At 43.5% G+C, this 14,906-nt stretch overlaps 1 protein-coding gene across 5 annotated transcripts in view; it reads left to right on the forward strand.

The window, feature by feature from the left end:
• Positions 1-3,120, forward strand: part of ADGRG6 (adhesion G protein-coupled receptor G6) — a 115,623-nt gene extending 112,503 nt beyond the window's left edge. For all 5 annotated transcript variants that reach the window (XM_075035859.1, XM_075035854.1, XM_075035858.1 and 2 more), the window contains one exon: positions 170-3,120. Coding sequence is in view for 4 of the 5 variants with exons in the window: in XM_075035854.1 (XP_074891955.1) it covers positions 170-348 (179 nt within the window). In the remaining variant the exon portion in view is untranslated. The remainder of the gene's footprint in view (positions 1-169) is intronic.
• The last annotated feature ends 11,786 nt before the right edge of the window (positions 3,121-14,906 follow it).

Genomic DNA, 14,906 nt, shown 5'->3' on the forward strand with positions numbered 1-14,906 from the left:
TTTAGAAGCAGTAGTGCCAAGCCAAAAAGTTGTTTGCTGGCTTTTAGGGCAGTAATTTCATTCAGCAGTAGCGGCAATTGAAGGCATATCTATACAGGAGTGACACACCGCTTAAACTATGAGTTTGCTTAAGAAGCCCTAACTACTTGTTGCTTTTTCCTCTTCCTAGAGAATGTTTTTCTTGACAAGCCATCTTCAAAATTTGCCCAAGAGGATGGAGAACAGACATCAATCATCCCTGTCCACCAGGTTATTGACAAGGTCAAGGGATACTGCAATCCTCACTCCGATAACTTCTATAAAAACATCATCATGTCTGACACATTTAGTCACAGCACAAAGTTCTAACTGGGCTTCTGAATTTTTTAAACCAAAGGAAGACAAAAAGTCTGCCTGGAATTGAGAGTACTGGATGTCGTAGAATGTGACCTGTTTAGGTTTTTTTTTTTTTTCTCCATTTATAATGTTCTCCTGTTAACAGCTGCCACTCAAGGACCAATTTCTCTACCTTTTTACTGTTGTGGAAGAAGACAATTTTCTACCATGGTATTGAGCTGTTTCTAAATGTGTGCCAGCAAACATGATGCTTGGACAGCTAATTGTAATCCTGTGTAAATATTTTTTAAGACTGAAGGACCACAAGCCTAACTCTAAATTATGTAGTTCAAACAGATGCAAGCCTTGACTCCTTGAGAAAATAGCAGACATGTCACGCAGTACAGGAAAGCTCTTATTGAACAGTCTACTTATGGTCTTTTTCTTTTGAAAAATACGGATTTTCCCTATGACACTTGTTAGATTCTTGCTTCTTGACTGTCTAGTGCTGTCTGTTCTTTATTAGTAAGTGAATAAAACCCTAACACCCACATTAAAGGGTTATTTTAAACCATTTTTTACTAAATAGAGCTAATCACGCAAATCTTGCTTACCAGAACAGTATGTGCTGTAAACTCAGGCTATTTTGTATCCATATACATAGAAACACACTTATTACATAGATGTGCTGGCTGAGAAGGGCGTGCAGGTTGCTAGTAATGCTTGCAAATTTTAAGTCCATTGATACATATGGAAACAGACAGTGATACCTATCATTTGCATCTGTGCAGAACAAGTACACAGGTAAACCCAAAGTTTACACAAAGTCACGTTTCAACATTTATTGATTGGTATGTATGAAATGCAGCATCTCCCATTGCAATTCTATGTTTACTGTTCTTTTCCACTAAACAAAATAGAAGACATTCAACTATATATAGACATATAAATATATACCTAGATCTCTCTCCACACATATTTTTATAATAATGCACACAGTAAGTATGACAGAGGAAACCGCAATGTGTACCACAGACAATCTAAGAACAATGAACGGTGCTAAAACTCAAGTTTAAGTATTTAAATACAAGATGAATACTTTGTAAACCCATGGGTTCATTTGTCAGTCTCTGTACTTCAGAAATACTGTATGTATAGGCACCTCCATCAGATGGCATTGCAGCATTAGAATAACCTGGAATACGTTTACCAGTAGTAAATAAATAACATCTTTCTGGGGACATAACGTTATCAGTATCAGAAACCCTCTCCTGCCCTGCTCTTGGTTGACTTGATTGAGGTTGTTGGAGGCACAGAGTTTAAACAGTGTTCAGGCAACATTAAGGTTTTTGCATTGCTATACTGTGTGCATAATGACACAGAGCTGTGTGTGTGCAGAGAACAGACAAGAGCATAAAATACTTACTTGTTTTAATCTCTATAAATGTGTGACACGTAAGCATGTGGCCATGACTGCCAAAAGCGCATCTCTTCATGATGCATGTTTCGCCCAGTGACAGGTTCTATAACAATTGTAACTGCACATGTCACTGAAGGCATGGGCCAAAACATCAAAGGTATTTTCAAGTACTGTTTTCAGAGGAGAATGTCTCCTAATGGAAATTTTCATTTTAAAAAGGCTTTTTTTTTTTAACCAAAATATTTTTAGCCAAATATTTAATTAATTGTATTCAGAAGGTGACCAGAAAGTTATGCTGAGATTTTTCAGTTGCCAAGCCGGTGGATGTTCAGTGATTAGGGATGTGGATTTGTGCCTTTCTTTGCTCTCTGCACACACTTTGTGTGCAGAGGTCATTTAATGCTGTGACCGCACAAATGGCGTATTTTCCCTGGCTGCAAACACCTGGTGGGAGGAGGATGTCCTGATGGTATTCCGTCCAGAAACACTGCTGTCGCTACACGGACCTTAATGAAACCTCAGTCTCATAACTGCAAATACTTACATGGTGGTATGAATGAAAGTCAACCCAGTTCACTTAAAGGTAATTATGAACAGGAATGAGTGTTGTCAGATATCTTTAATAAGGGAAATAATTTAGGGAGAGATTATGTACAAGCATTTGCTGAACTTACATTTTATCATCCCACTTGCTTAACTACTGTAGATAATAGTGTTCACATAGCAGCTTACTGTGAGATTTCTACCTGATTAAGGTGTTCTGAAGTGAAGACAAGGAAAAACAAACATTCCTGAAAAAATGAGGAATCAATAAAACAAAATAGGTTAGTAAAATATAAATAAAAAGCAAACACACTATCCTGACTGAAGCTGAGCTGTATCCTATCAGTTTAAAGTACAGCTACCTATATTTTTGCTGAATTAAGATTTTTTTCTCTTTTTTTACTACCATGTAGTAATCTTAAACTGTCTGTGTCAGTTAGATGCTCTTGAATGCTCTCAATTCTACAATGTAAAGCTTCTATTTTGTAGTTGACATGCTGTAACCTCCCTTGTATATATTTATTTATTTGTGAGGTTAAATATGTCAAATCTATTTAGCTCTACAATGTCTGTTCTTGTTACTTTAAAATTAAGCTTCTGTTTCATCATAGAAGAAGGAAAGAATAATTTCTTATATATGTTTTTTTCCAAATGCCTTGTGAAACAATTTACTGTAGTTCTATCTTTTACAAGTATAAGGAAACATGTCAGTGTAATTTGTAATACTAGTCAGTGGAATATAGTGTAACAGGTTTAAAGATGGACTAAAGTGGAAAGAAACATTTTCAAGTAAACATTCTTGATGTTAGTGTTCCAGATAATTAAAGTCTTTTAATAGTGAATCGTTGGGGTTTTTGTTTTGTTTTGTTTTTTCTTTTTTAGTGTTTAATGGGAAAAATTACTCAGTGGAATTCTGGAAAATAATCTTGTGTTTATTAAGGATGTGAGACAGGTACATGCCTAGCCAAAATGTTGGAAATAAATGTGCAAGACTAACTCCCTCTCATCAGAGTAACACAGTTTGCAGAATATGCTTTTCCCTTTTGTGATTTACTCAATGCCACATTCAGTGAATGATCTGAAAGTTATGCAAGTTCATTTATTTATGGTAGCAGTCATGTCATAGAAATGAAAGGAAAATCAAGGCAATGGACAATATGCTGGGATGATCTTCTAGAAGTAATACAAGTGAATAATCTAAAACTCAGGAGTTATTTCTATTCGTATGTTTCTTTTCAGCTGAATGTCATCCCTCATTATCAGTAACTTGATTCAACTTGTAATCATACTTTGATCACTGTTGAAATATTTTAGTCAGCCAATCACTTGATTAATACACACCAATGTATAAATATTAAGTGTAACACAATAATGGCCTACCTTTAAATGTTTACCTTTAAAGAACACAGAAACCTACTGAAATATGTCAGATCTGCTCCCCTGTATTTAAGTTTCATCAGAGAAAATGCACAGAATGTGAAGATTCAGCAGTAATGTTTTTTAGAAAGAATCAAAACAGCCCCATGTGATAAGGGGCATTTATTAATGAGGATGCTGTGTGTGCCTGCGGATGGTCTGTCCATGTGGACAGTGAATACTACCCTTGAGCTTTATGCCTTGAACAGTGTGGGAGGACCCTCTGAGGGAAGGAGCACTTTTTTTTTTTTTTCCAAGTAGGATCTTGGCAGATGCCAAACTTGGAAGGAGTGATTTGCAGCATTTGGGGGTGGATTTATTTTTCTCTTCGTTTCATCACTTTTTAAATATCAAGAACAATTTTATTTTAATCCTCTACTGTTAACAGCTTCCTACTGTAACCCATTGAGTTACATAAAATGCCACTTCATTTTATTACTTTTAAAAGGCTGATCTATAATCAGACACATCTATGTAACCACAGGGACAGCTAACGAGTTACAGGGCAGCAGTGTGTCATTCATGGAGCCGTTATAAAAAGCTGTTATGCATTCACTATATATAAAGACAGAAAACCATATATGGGTCAGCAAATTAGGCAAAGGGCTTAGAAGTTAATGTCAGGGAAAACAATCATCCAAACCAGTCTCTGGAGCAGCCGTTTCATGCTCAGTGCTCCAGCTGCTGCTACGCTAAGGAGGCTTTCCCCTTCACCCTCTGCTTAGCCGGTCTTTGGTTACTTGGGCCATTTAATTTTCAGATCTCCTGGCCCCATCATGTCACTCCCACCCTCAGGACAATAATTTGCTGCAGTGCTAGGGAAAGGGAAAGGGAAAAAGAAAGAAGAGAAAGAGAAACTGAAAGGGAAAGAAGGGGAAAGGGAAAGGGAAAGGGAAAGGGAAAAAGAAAGAAGGGAAAGGGAAAGGGAAAAAGAAAGAAGAGAAAGAGAAACTGAAAGGGAAAGAAGGGGAAAGGGAAAGGGAAAGGGAAAAAGAAAGAAGAGAAAGAGAAACTGAAAGGGAAAGAAGGGGAAAGGGAAAGGGAAAGGGAAAGGGAAAGGGAAAGGGAAAGGGAAAGGGAAAGGGAAAAGGTAGTTGTCAAGGCCTGCTCTGCATCTTCTTACATTTGCCACATGATTTCTTGTCCCTTCCCCAGGATATGTCACCCTGACCAGTGATGGAGGCAGGCCATTGGAGTAAGTAAGACACACCACCATGGCTATTTGTGCACCTGTCAATTAAAACTAATATTTTTGATCCTCCAGCTTTAAGCCCTGGTTCTTCAAGGCAGTAACTCCAGTATTTCCATGCTTGGAGACTAACCTAGCCATAATATCTCTATAGTTCAACAAGAACCTAATGCCCCTCATGATGAGAAATCAGTCTGATAAGGTTCAAATACCACACCAGAAATAGCCAAATAAATCTCACAGAAACCTTTTCTGGAAAGATAGCCCTTCCTCAGCTATGTCTGCTCGCTCAAAGCCAGTGCTGCTACTGGTCTTAGATTAAGCCCGGATTTAGTACTCATGAGGAGTGATGATGTCCACATGGATTGTATAACCACAGCTGCCTGACAGCACTTTGAATTACATGGTTTTCCCCAAGATGTGTTGAATGACCTACCCTACAAAATAAATGCCAGCTTGAATCTTTAGCATGTACTAGATAGCCTAAACTGGGCACTTTCTATCCAGACTATTCTAGTAAGAGTTCTCAAAAAACATTGCTTTAGATAGAAAAGAGTTCTCAAAAATCCGACTGCATTCCGTATGTGAACTGCACGAGAAAGAGCAAATGCTGCTAACTCTGGTCTGGTGTTTCCTTCCACTGCCAGGTTTTTCCCACCCTAGGAGCCCACTAAAGCAAGGGCAGAAGAGGGCTGTGGTAAAGGAGTGCAACCTGCTCTGTCATGCTGCACTTCACAGTGCTCCAGGGCCAAGTGCAGTAAATGCAACTAACATTACAAAGTTACAAAATTCCACTCTGGTTTTCTTTCCCACTCGCCTGGCACGAGTGCTCATGCTTTTCCAGCAGAGGGCAGTGGCATATTACTAGTTGTAAAGCTGTTAAGCAAAAAATGCAAGAAGAATCTTCCACATGTAAGCACAGGCACAGAGATAAGTAGGAGAGTTCATATCAGGTTTGTCTATTATTTAGCAATCTGTTACATCACCGGATAAAGCAAACACTCTGCGCTCGGGGAAGTGAGGGGAGAGAGCTGTCTGCCTGCATTTGGGCATATTTAGTGGAAAGAGCAATACAGAGTCTCTCTGTATTTTCTCTTGCTGGTTGCTACATTTTCTCCTTTTTTGCTCCGAGGAGATGCAATGGAATTAGCAACTGCTACGCTGCTGTCAGCTGAGCAAACAAAGCCAGCTCACCATTTCAGGCTTGCACACCAGCTTATTCCAGTACTGGGCAAATGATTTGATCTGCTGGGCTGCCACCCTGTGACTCAGAAATTCACTGTATGCATAATTATCCAGGAAGGGGAAAAAAACCAGCAGCCCTCTGCTGATTGTGGCACGCAGGCCCATACCTCCCTACCATCTTTTCCCACAAGAGCACAGGGACAGATCTGCTGTCAGCTGGATCCTCTGCTCCACATAATCTTTCCCCGTGGCACGTATTACCAGGTCAGCTCGAGCAAGGTGCAGAACCGCTCAGCTACACGCTCAGCTGTATAGCTGCACCCAAGGCTGCTCCGTCACGGGGCAGGACTGACCAGAAAGCTGTTCTATTGGAAAACAGCACCGTGTTGAAATTAAAATGTCTCATCTGCAATTCTAGCAAGATCTTCGGGGAAAATATCCTGAAACAGTTTGAATCCCCCCCATCTGTGCTTGTCCCAGGAGTGTCACCGGCATGGCCCTCTCACCCCACACCTGCCCCAGCACCAAGCTAAGGGGAGAGGGGTGGTCTGGGGTGGATGGGATGCGGAAGGCAGGGAAGGACATGACCTGCTTTAGCCTCACTTGCTGTTTTTGGAGAGAGCCCATAGGCGTGGCTGCCCTGGCCGTGGGAAGAAGGAGCAGTGGGAAGGGAGGCCCGGGAACAGTCAGGACTTGGTGTACAGAGCAGGGCACAAGACTAGAATGACAGACGTCATGACACCATCCCTTCTCCAAAACACTTGTGGCATTGGTATTACCCAAGTTCAGAGTCATGGCACAGCTGCATTACTGGCACATCGCTTCTCAGTGAACTTGCACGAGCACGGCTCTGCACAAGGCAGGAGCCAGCGTGAGTTCCCTGCCGTTTCTCTGTGCTCCCTACGACCAACGCTCACTTCCCAGGAAAGTAGACGTGCCAGCATGCCTCTCAGTCTGGCTGCAAACGTCTTGTTGCTCAGACGTGATCATTTTGTAGAATTACCCAAGGTACAGGGTGAGCTGGACATTATGCAGACGCTGACAACACCACCCAGCTCAGAGCTGCAATGGACAGTTTAGGACGGTGAGGGTGCTCAAGAAAGGAAGGCGAGCATGGGAAACCAGCACTTACAAAGCTTTGCAGGGGCACTGGAGGACAGGGGCTGAAATACTGTGGTTTCCCATGCAGAGTGCAATTCAAAGAGCTCTCAGAGGAGTTTTGTGTGTGTTTGCAACAACTGGGTGTGGGATGGGCCCAGGCTGAGCTCTGCAGGGAGGGCAGCTCAAGGGGCTGCAGCTCCAGCAGCCTAGCTGGACCACGACCCACGGATGCCTTCTTCGCTGTTTCTTTGGTGTAGCCTAGAGATGGTGGTACCTGTGCAGTAAGATTCGAAGCAGTCAGGCTAATACCTCTTGCAGGTTAGCAGGATGTATTTAGGCAGACTGGGCCTTAAAATGGTCATCCAAACCAGCCCCCACCCCCCTGGTCTGGTTAGGTGGCAGATCTCACTGGAGATGAGGAACTTATATTTATTTTAGCTTCCATTAGATGGAAGAGAAGCTGGGACCAAGCCTGCCAGTTCCTAGTAGGTGACTCTAAGGATTACACTGTGGAGGTACTTCACTGGGTTTTCAAAGAAAAGGTGAGCCCGTTCAAGCCTCACACTGCACACCTCCAGATCTTTGTACCAGCTTCAGCTAGAGGCATAGTGAAACGAGTCTGTCGTGGTACTTCTGAGGTGGCTGGGTAGAACTGAGAGAAAAGCCAAATGCACATTTCATTGCAGAAAAGATCAACCCGAAAAAGATCAGCATAGGCAGAAGCAGCCTGTCCATGAGCGTGTGACTGTCAGATACTGTTGCTGGGTTACAGCCAGCTGACTTTAACGCATCCCGCTCTTTTATTCACATTGATTTTTAATGCCTTCCAAAGATGGGTCTTTCAATTTGCCTGTTGTTTTCACCCAAACTGATGCATGCTCTGGTTCAGCAAATAAGCAATCTTCTGACCATATTTTAGCTTACCAGATGCTGTATATGATGCTTCCTACATTCAAGCAAAGAGATCCTCTCACTGCAGTCAGACTGGACATCAGTTGGAGACTGGTGTAAGGATAGTGTATAAATTGCCTCCTGAACAAGGCAAAGGTGAAGGATATGTCCTAGTGAAGCACTGGAAGACTTTCAGGACAGAGGAGGCCCCCTGTCACTGGAGGTGTCTAAGAACAGTCTGAACCTGGGCTTCCTAAACCCACTCATGTGGGTGACATCAACACCGACAGCAGTATCAGATGACGCACTGAGACAACCTCCTGCCCTGTGATCCTCTTTAATTTCATGTAACTATTTTTACTAACACTGTACACTGCATGAGAAGGAAGGTGCTCCCACAGTAAATTCATATCAGTACCCTATCTCCACGGCTTATCTTCTTCTCCCCCCTGATGTCTCAGCTGTAAACCCTTTGCCCATAACAACTGCCTCATCCACCTTCCCAACAGCTTCACCCTCCCAAACAAGGACCCCACACCCACCACGCTTCCAAACTACCATCAATCACCCCAGTCGCCAGCCTCCCCCCACTGCAGCGACAGCCCCCACCCCTTCACTCACCGAAGCCTGTGCTGTAGATGTAAAGCAGAGATGGCCCCAAGAGCAACAGGTCGCAGCTCTTGAGCAGCCCGGCGCTGGCGCGGTGCTGTGGCGCAGCCGGTCAGCAGCAGTAACCTGCTGTGTGCAGGCAACACGTGCGCTGGAGGAGCAGTTGCAGGCACCGCTGAGACCACCACCTCTGAGCCCCGGTCCCTGTTAGGGGTGGGTTGCAAACCTCGGGATTAGGCATATGTAGCTCAGGGTTGATTTTGACACGGGTAAGTTTGCCTTAAAGCGGAGGGGAAAATTAGATACCCTCCTGAGAACCCTTCTGGTTCCATTTTCCTCTCTCATTATTACTTTACTCAGATTAACATCCAGTGTAGGCTTGTGGGGGCTATTTACACTAGAAACCAGGGCTTCTGACTGGTGCCTTTACGGACCAGGTCAAATCTGTGCCAGAGCTTCAGGTATTTGTTTCACTCCTTAACCTTTGTGCTAAATTCGTACGGTTGCCTGGGTGAGCTGCTACCTTGAGCGCGGTGGCCTGCACTTCCTTTGACCCTGCCATTGACCAGCCCTTTACTTCCCAGTTACAAGAAACCCATCCATTACTGAAGGTGCTGCAAAAGACATTTCAGTGTTTTCTTTCAGTGAGGCTGAAAAAAGAACTTGAGAAAGAAGCTTCAGGGATAATGTTAACACGAAGAAGTTGGACTCAAAGTGTTGACATTTGCCAGGGATGGCAAGGATTAACTTCTCAAACACTTGGGTATGCATGCGCAGAGGCTGCTGCGGTGCTGCCTGTTTAAGCAGCCATTTCAGCAGGTATTCAGCAGGCAGTAAGTTGGGAAGGATGTAAGTAACAATGCATATTGGTAGCACATGTGGAGGCAGGAATATCCTGATGCACATACCCACATCCCAGCCAGGTCTGAAAAACAGGCCATGTGTTTCTTCTCTTCTTTTTTTTCTAAACTGCTGCTTTGACAATCAATCACAAAAGCAAAACACTAGCTGCAATTGTCCCAAAGTCCAGGATACAGAAACTAACAGATAGTTTTCCAGGATATTTGCAAGTAAATGTATCAACCCAGTTCCACATTTAGGCATTTAATGAAATGGCTCGATTTTTGTTATTTTTCATACCACAGGAAAAAAATTCTCCCTTTGGCAGAGTCCTTCCTCCTTAGATCTCAATCTCTGCCTAACAGGGCTTCTATACGCACAAACCTTGAATTGTCTTGGCGCATACAAATCACGAGGCTTTGGCTGCCTGATGATAGGAGTTGCGGTGGCTTATTCCTGTAAACCAGACATTTCAATGTGTGTAGAGCAGCCCTATGATTGTGATTGGCATGTGGCTACTTTCAACCAGCTTGTTTCTCCCATGGCTGGCACAATGCCAAAAGAAGCATTTTAATATTAAGGTGGTTGTGGAAAAGCAGCAGATGCAATAGCTGAGGAACAAAAAAAATATTGCTTTATGAAGTGTTTTGGCTCATTTATGCATTCTAAATAATTACCGATGACTAAGTGCCTCAGTTCAGAAAACAAAGGTGGTTTGTCTTGCACAACTTCATTTGTCCGGTTTGGGATGGATAGGGTCCACTGAACCAACACCCACATATAAGATAGGAAGGTCTCGCAGAAATAGTTTTCTTTATATCAGCTAAAACAGGACTAGTTTGCTTTAACTCTTTTGTCATACATTTGTGATTTATTTATTAAGCCACACTGTTGAAGGAAGGTAAGGAGCATAAGCTTTACTCAGGCTGAACAGAGCCCTCCTACTTTCGCTCCCCAGATGGAGGGCTCAGCCTGAGCCTAGTATTGTGCATAGCCTCCCTATATATTTTTTGGTTTTCTAGCATGGATGTCCTTTTAGTGGAGCATTAGTGCAGTGGTTCTCCAGGCCTTGCTCACATGTTGTAATGAAATGCGCAAACGACCCCTATGGATTATTCATTTTTCCATTTTATCACGATCCATCTAGCTGCACAGCAATAGCTTTTAAATTCAGGTAGTTATGTGATGTATATTCTCGATGTAGAGGTAGCAACAGCTTACAGCCATGGGGCTGATGCTTCACCACATGTAATCTCCTTGGCTGGCCTCTCACATCCACAAAGTTTGGCATCTTTTCTCAAGCACTCAGCTTTCCCTTTCCATAAATCTTGGGGCTTAGACATACAATCAAGTTATTGCCATTTTAAAAGTTTGCCCAATCCTCCTGAGTCATCAGGACTGCCAAGGTGAAGGTTCTTCATCCACCTCTTTCTTTCTCTAACATGTTTTACATTGCACTTGCCACACGTTAGGAATCGAGCTAGCTGCTACCAGTCCTCACTCAGCTGATGCACATGGATTTGCTATAACAGAACTACATGCCCGAGACCTGAATGCACTGATTTATTGAATGTGACATGCTACTGATGTCTTCTTGTTGTGCCTGTGAAGCAGGGTGTAACTAGCTATATAAAAAATTATAAATGATTGCTTGTCTTTGCAATGATTTTGGTCATAAGAATAAATTATTTCAGAGTGGTTGAATGAGGCAATTCTCTTTGTAGCCTTTATAGCCAAATGATTTCTATATGTAAGTGAAATTGTCATTTTTAAAAGACAGGAACATCAACTTACAAGACCATTGGATAACACATACATAGTATTTAAAAATATCTGTACTTTTTTTTTAGTAGCATGGTTTATAACATGGGGGGGGGGGGCAGGGATAAATTCTCTATCATACTGGATTTACCAGAATTTGGTCAGTAGAACGAATGCTGCTTACAAGTTTATGGCGGTGGAGTTTTAGATTAAAACAGATTTCAAGTCCTAAGTAAGAAAAAGGGAATTGCAGCTGGTCAGTCACTACATGAGAGTGAATGAACAGCACATCTTGCACTTCCCTGTCTGGCAGGACAAAAAAACATTTCCAAGCACACTTACCAAAATGTAAATTGACTGTCTCCACTTGCTGTGATAAATCTATCAATTGCAAGAAACTGTCGGATAGCTTAAACCAAAAGCAAATTTATAGTTAAAAATCAGGAATGAGCCAAAGCTAAAAATCAAGGCAAAGGGCAGCCTTAAATTGTGTCATTTGTCTCCTGCAGACATGAAACTCTGGGGTAAAAGCCATAGTGAGTCTGGCCCACAAGACTGTCCCCAGAAAGGGTGGTGGGTGACTCCTGTGACACTGTGTACCAGGCAAACAGCCCTCTGGGTTGCTCTGCTGGAAGAGCACCAGACTTACAACGAGGGGTCCAGGCTTGAGCGTGGTCCTGGTGGGAGAATTTGTATTTGCTGCTCAGTGAGGAGCTTGGCACCTGGCCTGACCCCCAAGGAAGGGACCTAGCAGGGCACCCATCCGAGCTGCCTTTCCCCTGGAAAGCAGGGAGTGAGGGAAGAGAAGGAGGTCGAGCATTCAGCCTGTAGCCCAACATGTGGACGGCACGTGTGTCCTTACTGGGGCTCTGGGAGAGCTCCTGCACTCTGCACTGAGACCAAACGGAGCCCGACATGAGACAGGCATCAAAGCATTATGAGGGCAATAGAGCACTAATAAATCTCGAGTCCTCTGAGCCCGGTTCACGCTGCTCAGTGGGAGTCTGTCTAGAGCACCACAGGATGAGAAGCATTTCCCCTACCAGGAAACTGCATGACAGAGCGAGACACCATCTCGCCTTTCCCTCTCATTCCTGGCCCTTTTCATCTTGCGGTTGCTATGCCACTGAAACAAGACCTTCCTCCTGACAGCAGCATTAGGCAAAGCTCAGTTTCTGCGAGTTCCTAAATCCAACTGTCACCTTGTCCTCAAACTCCCCATGGATGTCCCGGTGAGCCCTCCGGCACTCGGACCACACCGACGCTCGGAGGTAGACCCATGGGCGGAAAGGAGATAGTGCTTTCAAAGCGCCCCGCTGGCACCTGAAGAGCCTCGTGCTCTCCATTTCAGCCCCGGGCTTCCTCTGTGCCCCTCAGCGGCACTGAGTTTTTTGCTATCTGTTTTCCTTCGGCAGCAGTTTAGAGAATAGGGCACTATTCTTAGCCGGCGGCCGGGCGGCAGGTGCAGCTGTGGGCACAAAGCCGTGCGTGGGAAGGTGGCAGAGCCACAGCAATACCATCCACCGCGCAGCCCCAGGGCTCCAGGAGAGTCGGGAGCACTCAGGGATGGTCGGATGATTAAAAATAAGCTACATCAGGCCCAGGGTACTGAACAGTTAGAGGAAATCCCATCTAGAAATGTTGAGGAATAATCAGCGATAAGCAGCCATGGAGCAAGTCGTGATAAGCCATGGGGAAACCTTTGCCACCAGAAGCCATGCCACTGGTTGTAACTGCAGCTGTGCCTCCTGTAGCCACAGCAGTGTCAGAAAGGCAAAAGGGGAAGTTTTACTTTTCTTTGAGCTGTTTCCTCTCTGTGAAAAGTGCTGCCACACATGCTTGGCTCAATAAATGTAGTCCAACTTCTGTATGGAGCAGTTCACAAAAGCAGGGAAAGGCAAATGTCACTGAGATTCACCAGTGACACTAATGAGCCCCGGACTCATGACCAAAGGTGTTCCTAGGAAATCTGTCACATGCCAAATATTATCTGTCTGCTATAATTGGCTTCAAATTCAGGTAAAGACACAGGTAAATTGATGCATAAGCTATAAGGCAACGATGACATTCAAGAGAAGTAGAAGAAAATGTTGGAAAAGTTTCATATAATTTTACTGGATATGTTTACAGATTTTATAGTTTTAATTCTTCAGCATGTCTTTTCATTTTTAAAACAAAAAACCTGCAGGCACTGACAGTTGTTTTCCTTTTATTTATTTATGTTTTCAAAAAGAAAACCACTATAGGAAATACTGGTCAAAATGCAGTTTTATTTTTTGTCAGAAATCACTTCTCATTCCACATTGGTTTCAAGCCTGTGCTTCAGTGTGTTCAGACAAGCCCCTCTATGCCTGAACGGTACGACCTGACTGCAAGCGTGCTGAGGACCACACAATTTTCCCATTCTGCAAGAATTTCTAGGATTTTTCCTGTTTAATATAGGGAAAATCCACTGAAATGAGAAATCCCAGCAGAGGATCTAATAATTCAATGCACCAGCATAAGTTCTTCTGAAGTCATCCCGTGCAGAGGTCCAGCAACTGAGGACATTGCAGGCTACAGTGTATGGCTAAGAGCAGCGTCTACCTCCTACTGCCCCTTCAGGCAGACTCTTGAATGATCTTATCTATTTTACAGGGTTTCATATGGTTCTCTGCATGCATGAACTTTGTCTTGCCTCGTATCTACAGAATGACTGTTACATGTTGTACATGCAAAACTTAACTTGCAACACTCTTGCAAAACCTCTGCCTGCATCCAACTTCCTCATAGCACTGGGGTCCCAGGACGTCACCTGGCTCCTGTGGCACTCTTCAAGGTTGTCACCCCCAAAATACTGTTTGGTTTGTAGGCCATTCTTTGATGCACTACTCTTCGGTGTTGAGGGGGGCAAGTCAACCCCCTGGATGCTACCTGCTGTTGGATAACTGCTGTTGGGCTCAGCAAAATGAGGACATCCTCAAGAAAAAGAAGAAAAAAAGAAAAAAATAAATCCATGTGGAGGGACTGAATGATAAATAGTTGCAGCAGAAATGCCTGATCAGTTGTAGCTGCACAGTCCCCCAGTTCTGGAACACCTGGTTGTGAATAGAAGGGGCCTACAGCTGTCTCAGTGTCAGTTTTGACTCTTTTTGGTATTCTTTAAGAACATTAGGCAGAGAAGACGTTTTAGATGTCTTTGTGATGTTTATTGCTCATGTGCTACAATCTTCATTACGTCACTAAGTATTTTTTTACACTTACATGGTGTCTGGGGCTTTTTAGCACACCAAGTAGACTGGTCTGTGAAGAAGACAGGCATGTAGGTATCAGAAAGGGTTTAGTCTTTTCCCTCCCCTGACCAGTGCCCACGAGAACACCATGCAAACAGACGGCATGGTCACACAGAGATACAGCACAAAGCTGTTGTGCTCCCCACCTCCTATCTGGGCTTTTCATTCCTCCAAGCCCCTGAGTTCACCCTCTCCCAGGTTTGCACTCTTTGAAAAGTATGAGAAAATAATTGCCTTTTCTCTTTCTGGAGCCCAGGAAAAATGTCCCTAACAAAGAGGCATTCAGTATAGGCTGGCTAAGCAGCAAAACCAGTAATGCAGTGAACATTGGCAGATCACCACTAAAGGCAAGCCATAAAAGAAA

Source organism: Buteo buteo, chromosome 9 (assembly GCF_964188355.1).
Source record: "Buteo buteo chromosome 9, bButBut1.hap1.1, whole genome shotgun sequence".
Classification (NCBI taxonomy): Eukaryota; Metazoa; Chordata; class Aves; order Accipitriformes; family Accipitridae; genus Buteo; species Buteo buteo.